Source organism: Strongylocentrotus purpuratus, unplaced genomic scaffold, assembly GCF_000002235.5.
Source record: "Strongylocentrotus purpuratus isolate Spur 01 unplaced genomic scaffold, Spur_5.0 spur5_scaffold_4, whole genome shotgun sequence".
NCBI lineage: Eukaryota > Metazoa > Echinodermata > Echinoidea > Camarodonta > Strongylocentrotidae > Strongylocentrotus > Strongylocentrotus purpuratus.
Genome location: NW_022145610.1, coordinates 601,255 through 622,210, shown reverse-complemented (window position 1 = coordinate 622,210; position 20,956 = coordinate 601,255). Strand labels below are relative to the sequence as shown.

General features: G+C 35.9%; 1 protein-coding gene across 1 annotated transcript in view; it reads left to right on the top strand.

Annotated features, from left to right (window-relative positions):
* The window catches only part of ebr1 (egg bindin receptor 1), a gene marked incomplete at its 5' end in the record, with an annotated part of 56,133 nt that overhangs the window by 9,157 nt on the left and 26,020 nt on the right, over positions 1 to 20,956 (top strand). Inside the window, 16 exon segments of the mRNA NM_214665.1 lie at positions 354 to 519; positions 3,067 to 3,263; positions 3,631 to 3,828; positions 4,477 to 4,618; positions 5,177 to 5,361; positions 5,826 to 6,023; positions 6,781 to 6,925; positions 7,544 to 7,749; positions 8,889 to 9,089; positions 10,439 to 10,580; positions 11,296 to 11,483; positions 12,759 to 12,953; positions 13,574 to 13,715; positions 14,715 to 14,896; positions 16,669 to 16,860; positions 18,750 to 18,894. Coding sequence (NP_999830.1) covers positions 354 to 519; positions 3,067 to 3,263; positions 3,631 to 3,828; positions 4,477 to 4,618; positions 5,177 to 5,361; positions 5,826 to 6,023; positions 6,781 to 6,925; positions 7,544 to 7,749; positions 8,889 to 9,089; positions 10,439 to 10,580; positions 11,296 to 11,483; positions 12,759 to 12,953; positions 13,574 to 13,715; positions 14,715 to 14,896; positions 16,669 to 16,860; positions 18,750 to 18,894 — 2,824 coding nt within the window.

Here is a 20,956-nt window from a genome sequence, read left to right as displayed (position 1 = left end):
TCTATTCGATCCAGGAAGAGTTCAGTTCAGTTTATTTTATTTTTGCACGGCACCAACTTCAGCCAAAGGAAGAATGAAATAGCTTTGCTCACTCCAAACCCATAGCTTCATAATTGATTACTAATTGGGATGGTATTCTGAAAACGATGTTACCTTTAATATGAGAGAAGCATAATTGTCATAACTAATCAAAATTTGGACAAGTGATCGGTAAATGTGCAAAGCAAGTACCAATGGTAAGTGTAAGTTCCTCAGTTTGTTTGACAATTAACATCGTTTGCTAACATAAAAGATAACATTGTTTTCAGAACACGGTAATAACCTTATATTTGGCCTCTGATATTTGCTTGCAGATCCAAGATACGAGTTCAGGAGAGCCAGTTATATCCTTATGTCAGAGTACTCCTGCAGATATCATCTCATTGACCAATGAAGTTACCTTGACCTTTGTCAGTGATGGTAATCCGGCACCACAAGGAACTGGCTTTACTCTACAATATTTCTCTGTTTCACCTGAAGGTACCTCTCCAGGATTCATAATGTGTTCAGTAGATTGTTTATTGTATCCGTCATAAAAAGAATCTGTGCAAATGATTGGTTCATTGTGATGAAATACATTGCACACAGATGACAGACCTCATGCAAAAGGGCAATTGCCACCAGGATTAACATCTTATGTCAATCAAAGTTTTTCATTTTGGGGTCTCCATTACAAAGTTTTGGGAATTTTTTGGGGGGCTACTTTTTCCACTTTCGGGGTCTTTTTTTCTTCCATTTCTGGGGCTACTTTTTCATTATGCCTCCGTTACGAAGTAGCCGGAGGCATTATGTTTTCGGGTTGTCCGTCCGTTCGTACGTCCCGTTCTCGTGATTGCGTTATCTGAAGAACAGATTGATGGATTACTGCCAAACTTTGGTCATGTATGTTTCTTGCAGAGCCGATGAACTGATTAGATTTTGGGGTCACGAGGTCGAAGGTCACAGGGCTCATTATGTATGCAAAAACAGCTCGCGATCGCGTTATCTCAAGAACCGATTGATGGATTCCTGCCAAACTTAGATCATGTATGTATCTTGCAGAGCCAATGAACTGAGTAGATTCTTGGGTCACAAGGTCAAAGGACAAATGTCATGGGCTCATTATGTATGCAAAAATAGCTTGTGAACGCATTCTCATTAGAACTGACAGATGGATTACTATTTAACTCAGGACATCTTGCAGAGCCAATGAACTGAGTAGATTTTAGAGTCATGAGGTCAAAGATCATATATGTATATGAGAAATTGCTTGTAATTACGATATTTTGAGAACCTGTTAATGGATTACAATTGAACTTGACTTTGAAAATTTCTTCTGTTTTGGTTTGTAAACTTGCTCTATGACGGAGGCATCATTTTCGACTGCGCGAAGTTGAAGTTCCATCTAGTTAATTCATAAAAGGATACAGTTTGTTGAGATTTGTTTAGTAGGTTTTGGGCTTCCTGCTTCATAATTGCCTATTAAAAAAGAAACCCCCTTTTCTAGTTCAATAACTAAGTTTTCATGCATTGATTTGATGCAAGAACTGTAACATATTAAAAAGACCCTAGATTGTGATTATTTCTGGCCATGAATTTCGATTATCATTTTTCAAAGTAAAATTTTCACAAGAAAATCAGGCAGTCGTTTAAAAACGTAGACATTAAATACTTTTACTAATTCTAAGCTCAGGTTTCATACATCTAATCACAAAACTATATTGAAATCACGGCAATAATGATGCAAACCAACAGATAGCAATTTCAAAGTGTCAAATCTCTTTGACTCTAACTCAGCTCAGCTCACAGTCACAGTCACATACACAGCAGCTGCAGCGTTACTGCACTGTATTGTACGTGTGTCAGTCGCAGCGATTTTGTCTGATTTTTTTTACTTTGAAGAAAGATTATTAAAATTTAGTAAACATGGTGAGAATAATCACAAAATAGGCTTTAATTTCATACCTCTATTCACGAAAACTTTATAAAATTGCGGTGATCGTGATGGAAATTGATTGCAGTTTAGCGATGTTTAGTGGTCTAGGTTTAGCTAATATGATCTATCCAAACAAAATCGACCACAAAAAACTCGGCCCCTACGCTCCGTCTCGATCTCGCAACCGCGAAAATGTATGTGTTTTGGCGTATGTACGTGCGACATGGTAAGCCAGGTAAGGTGTGGAATATGGTCAGAGTTTTTTACGACCAATTTTTTGTATATATAATTTTACACGGAGATTCAGCGCGCATGTACGTGTCAACCAAGAAATGCACACAATGAATATGAAGCTAGAAGAGAGCGAGCGGCCGCTCGTAATCATTACGGGGCGATTTGATCGAATTTTGGGCCTATTTTGGGGGCTGTTTATGGTATTTCCTGCCCCCATGTATTTTTTTGGCTGATGTCAATATTCATGTAAAATTGCATATGAATGATGCATGCGTATGAGTTCATTGTACATGATGCATGTTGCTATTGTACCAAGATGTCAGGCTGAGTATGATAGGTGCAAACACAGCCTCAATGGGAGTGGGTAGATCGTATGATGAACAAATGGTTTTATACCACCCATACTCATTTTCCCTAATAGACTGTAGTGTTATAAAATAGTGATAGGCTTGTATAAGTCATGGGATTCCTGACTGACCTAAATGTTTATAATTATGATTGCAGCATGAGCTAAATCCAGGATTTTGTTTCAGAATCTGAGGCAATGTTACTGAGTCACTTTAAGGCTTTCTGAGATTTGATGTGGCAAAACCACAGCATGCTTTTTAAACAAAATATGCCTGTTAAGATGTATTTATTTGTAAAGTCAAAGGAAATGTACCTGTCTTACTGCACTTATCCATTGTAAACTTCTCTCACAAATACTGCTTCCTTGCATTGTACTTGCGAGGAGAACTATGCCCGGTCAATATTTTTTTGCTACACTGCCCAGCACTTACAAGCACATTTCATGTCTGCAGTTTTGACCAATCAGAGGCCAAGAATCTTCATATGCAGGATATCCTAACTAATATATTATCTTTGCTTGTATTTTGTAGTTGATATTTGCGGAGGTAACATCACCACATCTGGACAGCCGATCTATTCTCCAAACTATCCTGCAAATTATGACGACAATGTGACGTGTGTTACCGATATCACCAACGATGAAGGCTGTATCAGCATTGAGTTCTTGATGATGGATATTGATAACGGAGACTATGTGAATGATACGTGTATGGAGGACAGCCTTACAGTAAGTTATCTTAAAGATGGGGGCAAAGCTTTCCTGAAGAAAACAGTTCAGTAAATTAATATTCTCATATTGTATCAATACTGGATGTTTCAATTTTTTGCAATTTGGACTTTTATATTAAAAGGATATGCAAAATCCATTCAAGGTATTGATAGTTAGTGGGAAGTTTTACAGTTATGAAGCCGTAGGAAATAACATGTACTGAAAAATCATACAATACTTTGCATTTTACCTGTAGAAGTCATCCTTTGATATTTATTAATAAACTTCTGGTGCAATCACAAAGATTATAAATGCAGTGCTGTAGAACAATATACACATTAACAGAATTAAAAGAGAATTGAATTATATCTTGCTTCTTCTATAGATAACAGACTATAACAATCCATCTCTAAGTCGGACATACTGTGGTGACAGCGCTCCAGAATCACCCTGGCTTTCTGCATCAGGCAATGTAAAGGTGTCGTTTACAAGCAACGGTGCAAACTCCAGCCAGGGCTATATCGCTATCCCAACATTTGTTGAATGCCCACAAGCATTCTGGGTTCCACTGCCATTCGGCAATGTAAGTTCTATGTTAAGACTTGTGGTATAATGACTATTTTTTGTTGCAGAAAAACTCTAGATTATGTCCTGAATGCCTGATTGTGAGGTAATTGAAGTTATTCTGAATAATAGACCAGTTTATAATTGGTACCTGGATTAAATGACCCTGAATATCCAGTTTTTTTAAACATGAAGAAGTTTTCACAGTTTTGTACATATGACTCATGTGCAGATTGTATGACCTGGCTTTATTGAATACATAGGAATAATTGTGTAGTCGTAATCACAAATGCTGGTAAGCATATCACACGTTTATGGACAAAATTTGTGTACATGCATCAATACACAAGCATGGGACAGAATTTAGTTGGGCAATATACAATTAATTGCATGATGCATTCAAAATCTGACTGCATTTGGAGAACTACCTTTTTCATATAATGCTATTTTGTAACAATGTTATTCTTTATAATGGTTTTCAGTCATTAATTACAGTGAGTATACAAGTACCCCACACCTTCCACCTTTGTATGGGAGTGTCCTCAGCTCCAATGATTCAGTCACTGATTGGTTCCGTGACATTTGACCTTTTGTCTATTATAGGAGATGCTGAACCTGTACTGCTAAGTACATGTATGTGAATCTTCTCTATCTTGTTTGTTTACAGTGTTCAGAAATCTGTGGTGTTGGTAACAGGACCAGAGAGCTGCAATGTGTTAATGCGTTGACCAATGAACTGACCGGCCGTGATGAGTGCCCTGATGAAGAGCCCCCGACTACTGAGCCTTGCTTCATAGAAGATTGCCCATGTAAGTTTGTATAATAGATGTGTGTAATGGATGATAAGGGAAATGACTGGTCAAATTGACCATCAAATGATTATGTTTCAAGTTTATTTTGTTTCACATTTCACAAAAAGAATTCACATAATTGTCAAAATTAGAACATAATATCAAATAAACTAAAAGTGTCACATTATATAATCAATTCTTTGTAAAGATGTCAAAATTAATTGTATTGAATAGTAGGTTATACAGGGTGAAATGTGAGGAACCTATTGAAAAGCTCAGCTTGTAGATGATGGTGATGGACTTGCCAGTAACAAATGATTATTCTCCAAAGTGTTTAGATCTTAATAGCTTAGTTCCTTATTTTATTTTCAAAACACAAGTGTACGCATGTAAATTATGAAATATTGGAAAATTGATTTTTGACTTCTTTTATAAACCTTTGAATTCAATTTGTGTTGATGGTTATCAGAAGAGAATGTTTTAATCTGGATAAAATGTATGAAAATAACATGATAATTGAAGAAGCACAATCTACCTGTTTGTAATACTTATAATTATTGTTCAATTTGTTGACAGCCTGCGATGTAAGCATTACTGCGGGTAATTCACAAATCACCTTCCCGATGAGTAATGATTACTATTTGTACAACGATGAATGTACTCTGACCATCACCAACGAGAATGGATGCATGATGCTCTTCTTTACATCTCTGGACATCGATGAGGGCTTGGGAGACACGTGTTACAATGATTATCTAATGGTAAGTGGTATAGTTCACTATTAAATGGATTAAGAGAGAGAAAGAGGGAGGGACTGGGTAGGATAGAGATAGTATACTTATTATTGGTAATTAATGAGGACTTGCAAGACGGGTGTAACAATAAATATCTTACGGTAAGGGGTTTAGATCACTATTAAGTATAGAAGACTCGGGGGGGGGGGGGGGAGGGGAGGAAATGTACATAGTGTTCGAGAATAGGATCATGTCTAAACAAGAAAAGAGAAAAGAAATACAAAGAAATGAGCATAAGAATTATAAAGACTAAGAAACTATCAAAGTGAAACAAATTGAAATGCTCTGAAATCGGATCTGTATATGAGAAAAAACAAACAGAGTCACAAAAATGACAAAGATATAATAATAAAAAATAAACTATGTATACTATTATATTCAATAGAACATGAGTGTGGTCTAGATGTATTTGATTTGTTTCTTTATCACAGATCTTTGATCCTATTAACGTATATGCTAATGAGCCTTACTGTGGAAATGCCATCAACACCATGCCCTACAAGACCATTGGCAACACGGTAGAATTGACCCTAAGAACAGAAGATGCTGAGCGTTTCAAGAGCTTTGAAGTCTTTCCTTCATTTGGATCCTGTACTCAATATGCTTTCATACCTGGTCCATGGAGTGAGGTAAGACCTTCCCACTATTTAACCCATTGACGTTTGTTTTCTTTACTTCACATTAGGCTTAATATAGAGCCACGCCCTGGTTCACATAGGCTTTAATATAGAGCCAAGACCTGGTTCACACAGGCTTTAATATAGAGCCAAGACCTGGTTCACACAGGCTTTAATATAGAGCCAAGACCTGGTTTACATAGGCTTTAATATAGAGCCAAGACCTGGTTCACATAGGCTTTAATATAGAGCCACGCACTGGTTCACATAGGCTTTAATATAGAGCCACGCCCTGGTTCACATAGGCTTTAATATAGAGCCACGCCCTGGTTCACACAGGCTTTAAAATAGAGCCACGTCCTGGTTCACATAGGCTTTAATATAGAGCCACGTCCTGGTTCACATAGGCTTTAATATAGAGCCAAGACCTGGTTCACACAGGCTTTAATATAGAGCCACGCCCTGGTTCACATAGGCTTTAATATAGAGCCACGCCCTGGTTCACATAGGCTTTAATACAGAGCCACGTCCTGGTTCACATAGGCTTAATATACATATATATATATCTATGAACTGGCTTAATATATCTACAAACTGGCTTATTATGCATGTATGTACGAACTGACTTATAATATCTACCAAATGGCTTATCATACATGTATCTACCAAATGGCTTATTTTATCTACAAAATGGCTTTTATTATACGTTTGAATAGATATCTTGTATGAGGAAGACTGAATGTTGAGTTGTGTTATTTTTATGTTTCAGTGTTCCTTATCATGTGATGGCGGTGTAAGGACCCGTGATGTTTTTTGTATGAATCTTGCCACCCGGCAAACGGATCGAGAAGCACTGTGTGAAGGCTCACCCTTTTATGAACCCATGGAAGAGTGTAATACAGAGGAATGCCCTGGTAAGGCCGGTATAATAGGACATAGTACAGTATGTGCATGAGGTTTATTCTTGCGCCACTCGATCTTGTGCATCTATCTATATTAAAGAATGGGTAGAAGAATCCCTGCAATCTGATTGGTCAATTACAGTGAAGATAATTTTACTGGATACATGCGATATCAGGTGTTAAATGGGTACCCAGTAGGATGCGACCGTCATTGTTGGTCAAACAGTTTTTGAGCGTCATGTAACGTCTGGCTGGAATGCTCCCCAGGGAGTGGAGATTGTGCACACAGTGTGTGCGGGCAAGCACTGAATCCAATGACTGGAGTAATAGTATATTTGTAAAGCGCTTAGAGACATTGTAATAAGCGCTATATAAAAATTGAATATTATTATTATTATTATCAACACGATACATGCAATATTGGGAATCGATACCACCGATATCCCTTTTTTTTTGTAATTTTTTTTTCTTCTATAATTCTTGGACATGGACTAACAAGTCTGTCGACACGTACTGAAGAAGAAGAAGAATCAAGAAGGTCACATGATCATTGATCGATATATAGGCAGAGGCATATTGGAGATGCAGATTCATCTTGCTTAAAAATAATACTTTGTTTGTTATTTGCAGTTTGTTCAGAGGATGTGACACGTCCTGGGGTGATTGTAAGCCCTGGTTTCGGTACAGAAGATCATTATGGGAATTATGATGGTTATGATAACAACCTCAATTGCATCTACAACATCACAAACCCTAACTCTACTGAATGCATCACTGTCTCATTCATCTCATTTGACCTGGGTCAACCAAGCGAGAACTGCTCCGATTATGTCCAGGTAAGACTTCCTTTTAATAATAATAATATTGGATAGTTATATAGCGCACATATCCACCCTGCAAGGTGCTCAAAGCGCTCCAATATTACCCCGGCTCTGCTAGGCTACCGATTTTGGTGCTCACAGCATTCAAGGAATTTCTTCCTACCAGTCCCCATTTACTTCACCTGGGTGGAGTGTGGCAAATGTAGATCAATGTCTTGCCAAAGGACATTAGTGCCGCGGCGGGATTTGAACCGCGGACCTTGTGATCGACAGTCCGGCGACGTATCCACTCGTCCACGACACCTCTACAAATGAAATGAATCTTACTGTTATAACAAAAAGTTTTCCTGTTCATGAAAGCTTTACAAATTTTACGATTGGTTCAGATTTGTGAATGGTCATACATTTAAATAGCTGAATCAAAAGTGAAAAAGAACACAAAAATTGAAAATGAAAATGTCAGGTATTTGTATTTGTATTTGTTTTTTAAAGTATATCATGATGAGTCCAATGCATTCATTATATGCGGGCCTGATAAAAACCCGATTTAAATCGGTTTCCTGATTTTTTTGATTTTTCCCGATTTTTTTTTTTTTTTTCCCTATTTTATTCTGATTTTCCCGATTCCCCCCTTATTTTCTCTATTCTTCCCTATTTTGCCCTATTTTTTTTCCCAATTTTCCCAATTTTCTTACTCGAAAAGGGGTACGTTGTTAGTGCCATTTTTTCCCCGCGAATCCTCTTCTTTTTTTTTTACCCAAGGGAGGCATGGTTGAGGGGAAAACAAAAAACCTATTTTTTTGTTTAGCACTCACTATCACCCCTATATATGGTAAAATCTGTTTTATATTGATAATTTAGGAAGCTCTTGCTCGTGGATGTACATTTATTCAATAGTTTTATACAGAGAGTAGAGTAGAATCCTTATCAGATGAAAACATATAGTATACTGTACAGGTAAAAGGTTTAAGATACGTTATCTATGACATATTAAGATGGGGCAAATCTTTCAAAGCTTGCAGACAACCAGTGGACAGGATGGCTTCCTGGCTAGCAACATTTATGTAAATTAATTTTTATTAATTTTAATGACAAAGTATAGAGAGCAAATATTCATTCAATAGTTAATTATGTGCAATACAATTTTCCATCAGATTACTGACACAGAAGGAGGTGTAGATTTTCTATATTGTGGGCTACCTGAGAACACCACAGCTCCTGTCTTTTATTCTCGCTCTGCGAACGTTGAAGTTGTCTTTAGGACAGGTGAAGATGAAAGGAATGATGGATTTGAAGGCCTTGTCGGTTTTGGAACGTGTCCAGAGTTTGGATTCAGCGCTGGTAACTTTAGCGAGGTAAGTGACAACGTGGTGTCTAAAGTTTGGTGTTTTTTAGACTAAGCTTCCCTTAGCCCCCCAAGACCACCAAAGGGTTTCCTTCCCCAAAATGTGAGAGAGTCTGTTTTTCAAGCATTGGCCTATTTAGTTATATGAAATCTTACCCCAATGACCTCCCATCAATTCTCATTGATCCTCGTACTCAAGAAGACAGCCAACAAGAACAGTAATGGTTTGCAAGTTTGGGGATTCCTCCAATTTTAACATGAAACTGAGGAGCCGATGAGAGGATGTCTTAAAGGGACTTGGTAACATTGTTGAGATGAGAGATAGTGGTGCTAAGATAGTGACTTCAATGCTAGATGTACAATTAAAGATAATCTGAAAATTGAGTGAAAATGGACCATTATTCATGGTACAAATTGGGAAAAACTGATCGAATCGATTCCTTAATTCTCCCAACTATATTATTACAATTTAATTACATTTTAGGTGAATGGAAATCGTCACAAAGCAATAAAATGGCTCTACATTCCATTCCATGCATTTAAGTGTTGACAGATTTTTTTATAGCCTGTTTTATGTATTTTTTTCATAGAAAAACGGTTGGGAAAATTCAAAAATGGTTGGGAGAATTTACTGTTAATCACTGTTAGAGGGTGTCATACATCGACCTTTTTAAAGAAAACCATAGATATCTTCGTGGTTTGAGAATTTTTTAAGGATTTTTTGCATGTCAGAGGGTTAGTACAGTAGAAGGAATATAGTAGTAACATTATATACAAAAATTAAGCAATTTTTTTCACCAACCTTCAACAATGTTACCAAGTCTAGCAAAAAACGTTATGTTTCTATCATTTATGAAAAGATGAAATGGAATGCAATTGCTTTAGCCCTTCCATGAAATAGAAATAATTTGTTGCAAGTAAAATGGCAAATTGATGGAATAATGATAGAAATACTAACCCTACTGAAGATCCTCTAAGGTGCTAAGTAGGCTGGGAAGTCTCTCTGTGGTCTTAGTAATGAACCAATGGAACGCTCTAATGATCTCAATGAAGTATGTGCTAGCTGTTAGCAATGTAAAGAATGAATTAAATGAAAGGTAATAGTACAGTGTAAAGCACTGTGCTTAGTTACTTGTTACTGGATAATGTAGGTGCTGGATTTGTATCGTATAGTGTGTTCTTAAGAATACTGGATACTTGACTTCTGAATATTTACAGGAAAGATTTGATTGTAAAGATACCAGTGAATAAAGACATACAAAAGCTTTCTAACATCACAGCATTAAGATGTTCAATGGAACTTTGATCTGCTAGCATACGCAATCACATTCATGTTTTGGAATATGTTTTATTCTCTAGTGTTCCGTGACTTGTGGAGAAGGTGTTGAATACCGTAGTGTAGGATGTACACGATTGTCTGATAGTCAAGTGGTCACCGATGACTTCTGTAATGACCAAAGGCCATCTGATTCAAGACCATGTAGCTTACCGGAATGCCCATGTAAGTCCTTAAACATACTCTTCTTTTCTCTTTCTTTAGCAGAGAAGAAATGTTAATTGATGTGCCTTCCAGGAATCCGATGTAAAGGTGTACATCTATATACATGTTTAGATGGGTATATGAAACTACAGATTATATGCCCCCAAGATACACTTTAAAAACTTTACAAAATAATATCTTTATGCAAAAATGACTTTTAAAAGATTTCTTGTATTCAATTAATTAATTTATTCACTCAATATAAAAACAGATACATAAAATTGCGTGTAAACACATACATGTATGACAAATATAAAAAGATGGACATAGTAAAATCAGTAGTTGACAGCACAAGTAACATAAATTGAGTGGGGATCAGATTAAAGATCTATTTAAAGATCTTGTGAATTCGACCCCATTGTGATGTATGACTTGCATTGTATACTGTTGGATGTACAATAACAAGAGGGAGAGAATACATAAACAGCAGGGTCAGAGAGAAACAAGAGAGATATATATATATATATATAGAGAGAGAGAGAGAGAGAGAGAGAGAGAGAGAGAGAGAGAAATAGAGAAATAGAGAGAGAGACAGACAGACAGAGAGGGAGAGGAAGGAAACTTGGGGGAGAGAAAGGCAAGATGAGAAGTAAAGTTAATTTAGATAGGATGAAATTAGACCCAAGCAGAATAATAATAAATAATATAATATAAATCTGTGTTTGTGTCGGTACAGCATGTGACATGGTACTGACTGAGGAGGGAATCTTTACCAGTCCTAATAGTCCAATGAACTATGAGGACGACATGGAATGTGAATATACTCTCATCTCTGGTGAAGACCAATGTATTCGTGTCTCATTCCTTGGAAGATTTGAACTTGGACTGACCAATGGTGATTGTGAAGCTGGTGATTATATTGAGGTAAATATCATTTTAGACGAATATAATTTTTTGCTTCTTTTGGATCATGCACTTATAATACATGTACAAGCTAAATCTAATCACAAATTTTGCTTCATTCATCATTAGTGTTTGTGTCTCTCCGTGTAAGCTATATAAGCTATTCAATACATGCAGTCAATGGCTTGTCATATCTCTTGATAACATTAAACATAAAGAGCACATATGGCTGCCTTGAGTAGTCCTTCATTACTTCTGTTTGCCTTTACTTTAGAGAATATCTACAGTGAGAATTTCTGTTTTAATACAAAAGTAATGTTAGTGTATGGTATTCTGACTGCAGTACCAGCTTGGAACCCGGAACATTTTTAAATGATTTTTTTTTAATGATTGGTCCTTTGTAAGTCTCTAAGCTGAATTGAAGGTAATAATATTCAAAGCGATATGGCCGGCAGTCACCATGTTCAGTACATCACTGGCACCAAACTTGGTGGTAATACCATCAATGGGTGTACAAGTTTAACATACAGCAAATTAGACGTCCCATCGTGCAAGAAATACATCCCTGTCCCGATCCCACAGAGTCTTTGCATGAATGACATTTATGATGATTCAGTTGGTGGTGAGTGCAAAGCATTATATGACACCTGTTAGTTGTAAAAGTGAAGGCCACTCTATTGACAATACATGTGTTCCGGTGAATACCTGAGTGATGTCAAATTCCCAGTGAGAATTCCCTACTATATATTGATGCTACCACTGATCCTTAAGCGGAGGCAAATCGAAATCAAGACTTGGACAACTGCTGCAGGCAGGCGAGCTGTATGGAGAACAGCTGTAAAGTGAAAGTGAAGGCGGTCATTGTCGCTTCGTGGCAGACAGCTACTACAGTCAAACCTGTCTACAGCAACCGCCCAAGGGAAACACAAAAAGTGGTCTTTGTAGACAGGTTCCTTTAGTACATGATTCAATGAGAAACCATTTTCAAGGGAAACAACAAATGTGGTCCCTTTAGACAGGTGGTCACTAAAGCAGGTTTGACTGTACTATATTGGTTCTACTACTGATCCACTGCACATCCTCATTATATGTTATTGACCAAATTATGTCACAATGCTTTTCAGTAAGTCACTTGCCTTGAAGTTGGCTTGTGAAAGTAAAATGCTTAGATATGATCTGAATACGATTTAAGACATTTTTACTTAGCCAAGCCAAATGCTAAGTAAAACCCTTGCTTCATCTGTGTACTATACCAGCCTTGATGCTTACCATGTTAACACTCTTCCTCTTATCCAGCTTACTGACGAGAATTGGGAGTATCTTGATGCTACTTACTGTGGTGGCAGCTTGCCACCTGTATGGCGCTCCAGGTCTAATGAGTCATCTCTCACTCTCTACACCGATGGAGTAGATACCTTCAGGGGATTCTCTGCTTACTTGGCCTTTGTTCCATGCCCGCAGTATGGCTTCACTGTTGGAGAATATGGAGAGGTGAGGAGAAAAAGAACTGTTGTCAAATACACGATTAGAACTCTGTATGTGCTATTAAAGAGGAAGTCCACCCTGATGTTAATATGGTTTTAATAGAAGCAGAAAAATGAGAGAAACAGCTCGGTGAAATTTTTAGCAAATTCTGATTCAAAACAAGAAAGTTATAAATTTTTGATGTTGCAATCAATCCAACACAAGATTCTTGGGAGATTCCTACCCACTTGCTCTCTACTAAAAGATATCAGAAATTTCTATTTTCCCTAAAGAAGTTTTCAATCATACATGCACCCTGGATTATTACAAATATGGATCCCTGTAAGAAAGACGTCTATTCCATCATCAATAACTAAGAAAATAAAAGTTTACAAAATATTTGTAGAGGACCTCGCAAGATGCGTCACAGTGTTACCAATTTGCGTTTCACTGAATGATAAAAACCTTTAAAATGCTCTCAGCCAGTCGAATTCAATGATTTCAGTAGCTTCTAACAGTTATTGCAACTTAAGTCATTTATGAAAGTTTTATGAAACAGTGACTTAGTGCTCCGTTATTTGTAATAATACTTTATAGGCCTGAAGAGCATTCACGTATTAACTTGACTGAGCTTGTTTTCTTGATAGTGTGATGTGTCTTGTGGAAGCGGTGTTCAGACGCGTGAAGTGGAATGCACTGATCTCACAACACAAGAAAGTGTAGCTATGGGACTGTGTACGGACCCCATGCCTCCCAGCACCACAGAGTGTAATGAAGAACCATGTGCTAGTAAGTTGATTACATTCATTCACATGTAATGTGTTTATAAGCTGGGTAATAGTTCCCAAACCCACTGAGAAGTGCACAAAGTGTTATTGTTAATCATAGAATCTCTGAGGTTAATGGTCTGTCTATCCCTATATTCTTGTAATATTTTATCTTGATTATTAGTTGCCAATGTCTGATTAATTGGCCACACATGTATTTTATTTGCCTTTAATGATGGTGATGATGATTCAAAAGATATTGTTTTATTTATATTTCTCACAGAAAGACATCAAAATGATTAAAGATTAAATAGCAAAAGGGGGAAAATTCCTAGTGTCTAATGAAATATCTTCATGATAAATTTCTGTACATGTGTATGTACGAGTGCATTTACCTGTACATCAGTGCTACCTTTATTTAGGATTTTAAGTTATTTAAGGATGTTCTGAAGTAATGTTTGTGCTACGTAGGGCCAGCTGATCATGAACGTGTATTTACCATGCATATACCAGGAACTCCAGGCATTGTGCGTGCATGGTGTCCCTGAGCAGCTCAGTGGCCCACGAACATTACTGCCAAACGTTGATGAGCATTTCAACTTGCAATATCTCTCTATAACACTATTATATCAAGCTAATGCTTGAATATAGTATACTGGCATAGAATAGCAAACACACAGAGTGTTTTTTAAATATTTTTGTTAAAACTTTCCCTCCTTAAAAATGGTCACAAAGTTTATGATAATAATTATGATAATGAACATTGCTTATATAGCGCATATCACTATTAGAAAGAAAGCCTATATGCTTAAAGAAAGGTAACAGAAATAAGGCAGAATAAGAAATTAACATTTATGCCTGGTTACAAAAACTATGTCATTTATAAGCATGTTTTATAAATGAATCATTATTACACAATCAAGAAATTAGTTGTACTGTTTGTATTTTTCAAATAATTGCCTAGAATATAGTACATGTACATGATACTGTAACCACATATTCATTGATTATTGTTTGGCAGGTTGTGATGAAACCTACACAAGCCCTATTGGTACAATTAAGCGAGATGTCTTCATGGAAAATGAAGAATGTTTGTACAATGTGACGGCTCCAGAAGGACGGTGTGTACGAATCATTGGTAGCTGGGATCTCTCTCCTTTACCAAGCGGAGAAGGAGGTGAATGTCTGGGTGATTCTATCACGGTATGTATCTAGTTACAACTCTCAACAGAATAAGGTCAATTCCAAGAAGGCTAATTTTTGGTAATTTGGTAACAACTATAAAACTCCATGTTTTATGAATCAGGGGCCCGTTTCATAAAACTTTTAATCAATAACAAATTCTAAATTTCTATGACAAATTTGCTCTCAGCCAATCAGATGCCATGATTTCAGTAGCTTATAACAGTAGCTTGTAACTTGTTATCGATATCAAGTTTTATGAAACAGGGTCCTGATGAATAGTGGAAAGGAAACTCCACTGTTGTGAAAGTAACACATATTAGTTAATATATCATATCTTATTCATTTGTAGATTTTTTGATTTATAAATTCAAAATTGATTATTCTGTGGATATGTCATTCCATAACACTTGGAATAAATTGACCTTAAAGATCTTTGTTCACATGTATATAGGGTAAACAATATTTCACTCATACGGCTTTTTCAAGTAATTCTATTATATTAGCTTGTTACATCATGAAGTACTACATCACTTTATAAAATGCACCTGCGAGAGGATGTAGTATTAAAGATACACAAATACAGCATTATTATCAGCATCTGTTATATTTTTTTTGCATATGTCATCGTGTGATTCATATATCGATCAAGAATAATAATGCTAACAAAGATGGACCTCTAATCAAGAACATGGAATTAGTGAGACTTTGTAGAACAAGCACCAAGAGAGTGCTCCACAGAGGAGGACAACATTGTCATTAAGCGATTGTTGCTATACTCCTGGGCCCGAATTCAATTCAATACTCAGACTAAGTAAGAAATTTACTTAGTAAATGGCTAAGTTAAGTAATTTACTTATCTCGTATTCAAATCGCATTTTAGACTTATACTTGCGTAAGACAAAATCTAAGTAAAATACGTACTGATAAGCATTGTGACGTCACACGGTAAATCAAAAGTAATGCGCAATTGATGCATTGCAATAAATGCGCGCTGATATAATTGTGCGCAGGTTATAATACTGCGTAAGAAAAGCATATGCCTGCCAATAGAGGCCTCCAAATAATTGACTTAAGTCTGGTTGGCCGGCAGCTGTCTTAGATTTAGGGTAAAATACTTTTCCAAAAATTTGAATTCAATACTTAAGTACAAAGTCTAAGTTTTTTACTTAGCATTTGGCTTAGATAAAATACTTAGCCAATTTTGGTATTCAGTTCACACTTTTAGCTAAGCATTTTACCCTAAATCTAAGCCAACTTCATACCAGACTTAAGCCAATTATTTGGAGGTCTCGATTGGTAGGCATATGGTTTTCTTACGCAGTATTATAACCTGTGCACAATTATATCAGCGCGCATTTATTGCAATGCATCAATTGCGCATTATTTTTGATTGACCGTGTGACGTCACAATGCTTATCAGTAAGTATTTAACTTAGATTTTGTCTTACGTAAGTATATATCTAAAATGCGATTTAAATACGAGATAAGTAAATTACTTAACTTAGCCATTTAATTAGTAAATTTCTTATTTATGCTAAGTATTGAATTGAATACCGGCCCTGGACTATTTGAGTGGTCATTAACAGATTTATGTGGCAACAAGCCTACATACATGCATGTAGAGTAAATATTGAAAGTTGTTTAAAAGCTAATGCTTCTTAAAAGTAAGACTTCATGAAATGATGTGTTAATTACCATCGATCATCATGTGAATATAATGATTATGAAGGTAATGTATGAAATTTGCTTGCAGTGGCATATAATCTTGATACGTTTCTCTATATCTGTAGATTGTTGATGCTGCATACCCATTCCGAGTTATCAGTCTCTGTGGTCGAGATAATGGTCAACTTCAAAGCTATGGTTCAACTGCTTTGATCTACTTTAAAACGGACGATGAAGATCAAGGAGGAGAATTCCAGCTTTTCTTCGTATTTATCACATGTCCAGAATATGGCTTTATCGCTTCTAATTTTTCAGAGGTGAGTAGCGTTTATGGTTACTCTCATGTGGAGATGGAACAGAAGCCAGAAGGGCATTAACTCATGTACTTTAACATATAGTTAAAGGTAAAGACCAGTTCTGGTCATGCCATTGCATTGTGAAAGAAACGTTGTGGAATCGATCAGAAAAGGTTGATCATCTAGCAAATATGTATTGGTGTGCACTGCAAGGTTCTGGAATCATCAAAATGATAAGAAAATTGGCACTGTACACATAAAGATGTATATGGGACAACGTGACATGTGCGCGACATGTGCGCGACACGTGCGCGATATCTATCAGGTCCAAATAGATATAATAATTTACCAAATACACACTGTATATCAATTAGTAGGCGGTTTCCCCGTAAAAATTGGATTATCACATATTAGTCAAAACATATTCTTTCACATGATCGGTAATAAGAGCTTCCATTTCATTTTTGGTCTCGCCTGCGTATCAAAAAGCGAGACATAGGTGCCGCTTTTTCAGTGGCGGCGGCGTCAACATCAAAAACTTAACCCAAGGTTTAAGTTTTTGAATTTTTGATATAATTTTTAAAAGTATAAGTTCTTAGTCAATGAAACTTGGACTATAGGGTTATCAAGTATCCCCAATCATGTGAGTAGAATTTCAGGTCACAAAGTCAAGGTCAAAGGTCATTTCAGGTCAACAGACTTGGACTATGTTGTGGTATCATCATCGAAAACTTAACCTAAGGTTAAGTTTTTGAATTTTTTATATAATTTTGAAAGTATAAGTTCTTAGTCAATGAAACTTGGACTGTAGGTTTATCAAGTATCCCCAATCATGTGAGTAGAATTTCAGGTCACTAAGTTAAGGTTAAAGGACAACAAACTTAGACTTTGTTGTGGCATCAACATCAAGATTTTGAATTTTTAGCATATTTTCAAAATTGTTTGTTCAAATTCCATGAAACTTGTACCCAAGGGTTATCAAGTATCACAAATCATATGACACAAATTCCAGGTCACAAGGTCAAAAGTCATTTTAGGTCAGTAGACTTAAATTATGTTTTCACAACTTAATATGAGAATTAATAAATCATTTTTTTAAAAATTAATTTGTTCATATTTCATTCAAGCTATCGATCCTGGTACAATTAATAATAAATATTCTTCTGATGATTCTTGGTCAATATTCACTTCAAAATACTGACTATATTCAGAGGATTTCATTTTTGGGGGCCTGTTAATTGGCCACCCTGCCTATAAATAATGTTCGAACCTCAATTTTTCATCATATCAAATTGCGTAAGGCGTTTCCAAAACTGGTCTTTACCTTTAACATCCTTCTTGCTCTTGATAGATGGTATGTACTCTGGTTGTTAATACACCTGGGGGTGTTTCACAAAGGTTCTAAGTTGAACTTATCTCTAAGTGGGAATTAACAATCATGGAAAGCCGTTAGCATCTTCAAAAATATTTTGTGAAAGACATTTTTAAAGGCATAAAATTTCAAATAATTCATATTTAAGTAAAAAAAAAAATTTAATTTTTTTGTCTTCATTTTCCAAAAGAGCATCAAAAATATGTCTGAATGTCAAAAACAAAGATGAATATATTAAGTATTGAATGAGAAATGACCATCTGAATAAATAAATATATGTCCCATGGGAACTGGTTTGGTTCCTAATGTTATGAACCAGAGCACTATAATACTGATTTTCTAAGCGGTAATGCATTATACATTTTAAAACACGCATATTGGAAGATGTATCTAATCTACATGAGAAAGTGAATCTTTGAAAAACTTAAAGTTGTAATAGCAGATGGATTACTGGTATTAAAGTAATTTTTAGGTAATGATTTGTGCAATATATTCTTTTCTTGTTATCTTTGTCTTTACTTGAATTCCTTTGTACCAGTGTTCTGTGTCATGCGGAGAAGGGTTCCGTACTCGTGATGTGTTATGTACTCGACTGGAGACTGGGGAGAATGTGAGCCGTGATAACTGCGATGAAAACGAGATCCTACCGAACATTGAACCCTGCAATGAACAACCATGCTTAGGTAGGAAATAGTATGATGAATTTCATACCGTCTGCTGTGAGCCAGGAAACTGTTCATTTATATTCCTTCTTACGGATGTTTCACAAAGAACCTAAATTGAACTTATCTCTAAGTTGGACTTTACGATTATGGAAAGCTGTTAGTATCTTTGAAAATATTTTTTAAAAGTTATTTTAAATGGCATAAAATGTTGATTCAAATCATTCATATTTTCTATTATCAAGGACATTTCATGTTCTTGATGTGGAATTTATGAAAAGTCTAAAATATTTGAATTTTTGATTTTGACTCTATTTTATGTTAAGGCTACAAATGGCTCTTTATAATGTTTAAGTCCAACTTGGAGTTAAGTTTTATTAAGGATCTTTGTAAGACACCCTTCTGACTCTATACCAGTTTAGTGTCACCTTTTTGTAGTGACACTTTATTTTTATCTCTTGATCTAGAATGCTCTGAATAAAAAAAATGTGCTTGTGAAGAGAAAAAATCAAATTTAATACAAATTAATTATTGACGTCTCTAAATTTACAATGCAAAGTGAAATTTATAATCCCTTTTTTTTGTGTGGAAATTGGCAATATCTAATTGAGTTTTTTATACTTTTAATTCACATTGTGTAATTGAAAATACATTTCATTTTCTAAACTATAATGGATTGGAAAATATGTCGATTTGCCAATGCCAATTTGAAGAGGAAAAACTGATTAATTTAGATCTTTAGAAAACACTGAACTACATGTACCTGCTATGGTTTGTTAAAGAGATGACGTATGATTATTATTTAATCTTGATATATTATATATGGTAATATCTCTTTGATCACTCTCTTTTGATTGTTCATTGGAGTAAGTTTGTGGCTTCTGTGCATGGATGCACACCGCTGGAAATTATGGAGCAGGGCCATTTTGTAAATATTCTTAGGATTTTTCGAAAATTTTGTGTGAAAGTTGAAAGCTTTCATGTTGAGTTAGTGTAATGTATAGTGAGGGACATGACACTGCTTTTAAGGGAAGGCAAATTTATTCCACTTGGCATTCTCCCGCGTCCCGGATGGTCGCGTTCCCTCCTTTGTTAGAGAATGCGAGCGTTAAGAATGCATGAGGTACGGTGTATTAAAAGCCTCTCCATTCATCGCGTACCCTGCTTTGTTAGAGAATGCGAGCGTGAAGAACGCATGAGGTACGGTGTATTAAAACCCTCTCCATTCATCGCGTACCCTCCTTTATTTAGAGAATTCAAGCATGAAGTATGCGTTCCTGATGAAAGGGGCTGAACGGGGGGATTAACTTGCTTTACAAATATGTGTCATTTATTAATTATAATTGTGATTAAGTTAGGATAAAACATGGTGGTTTAGTTTTTTCTGGGACGCACTGTATAGGCTGATTGATTATCTAAAATGAGGCATCATGTCAATCAACACCAAAGTTCCAAAACACAGAGTATATTTAACATTGTTACGCACCTTTGTTCTGAGAACGCCGGCTCAGGACATACTTGTGGTGGGAATGTCATAATAAATCTGTCATTATTTGTATGTTGTTGTGACTGGACAACGATAAAAAGCAGTGCCATGAGAACAACATTGTTCAATTATTAGAGCATACGGACCATTTAGATTGGAAATAAGAAATAAGACATCATTTTACTTCCCATGAATATACAAAAGACTAAAGTTATAATTAATGATGGTAACCACAAATTTACCTTTTTTCTTTTTTTGCTCAACAACACACGATCATATTTGTAGTGCTCACACTCAGGAAACGGGGGATTAAGAAATAAGTAGGCATTCCACACGCGAGCGAACGCAATGCAGACTAAATTTCCCTTCCCAACTAGAAATTGCTAAAAAATAGTCATTTATATTTCATTTATGAAATTTAGGTCACAAAATTTCACAAAATGGCCCCACTCTATAATTACCACAAAGTCCATGCTTGTGAAAGGAGGTGCGCATACATGTATGACATAGTCATTTGAAATAGTTTACTGGCTTGTTGAAAGATGGATACTTGAAGGTCTTTATAGTGAGCAGCTGATGAAATCAAATGTTTGAATG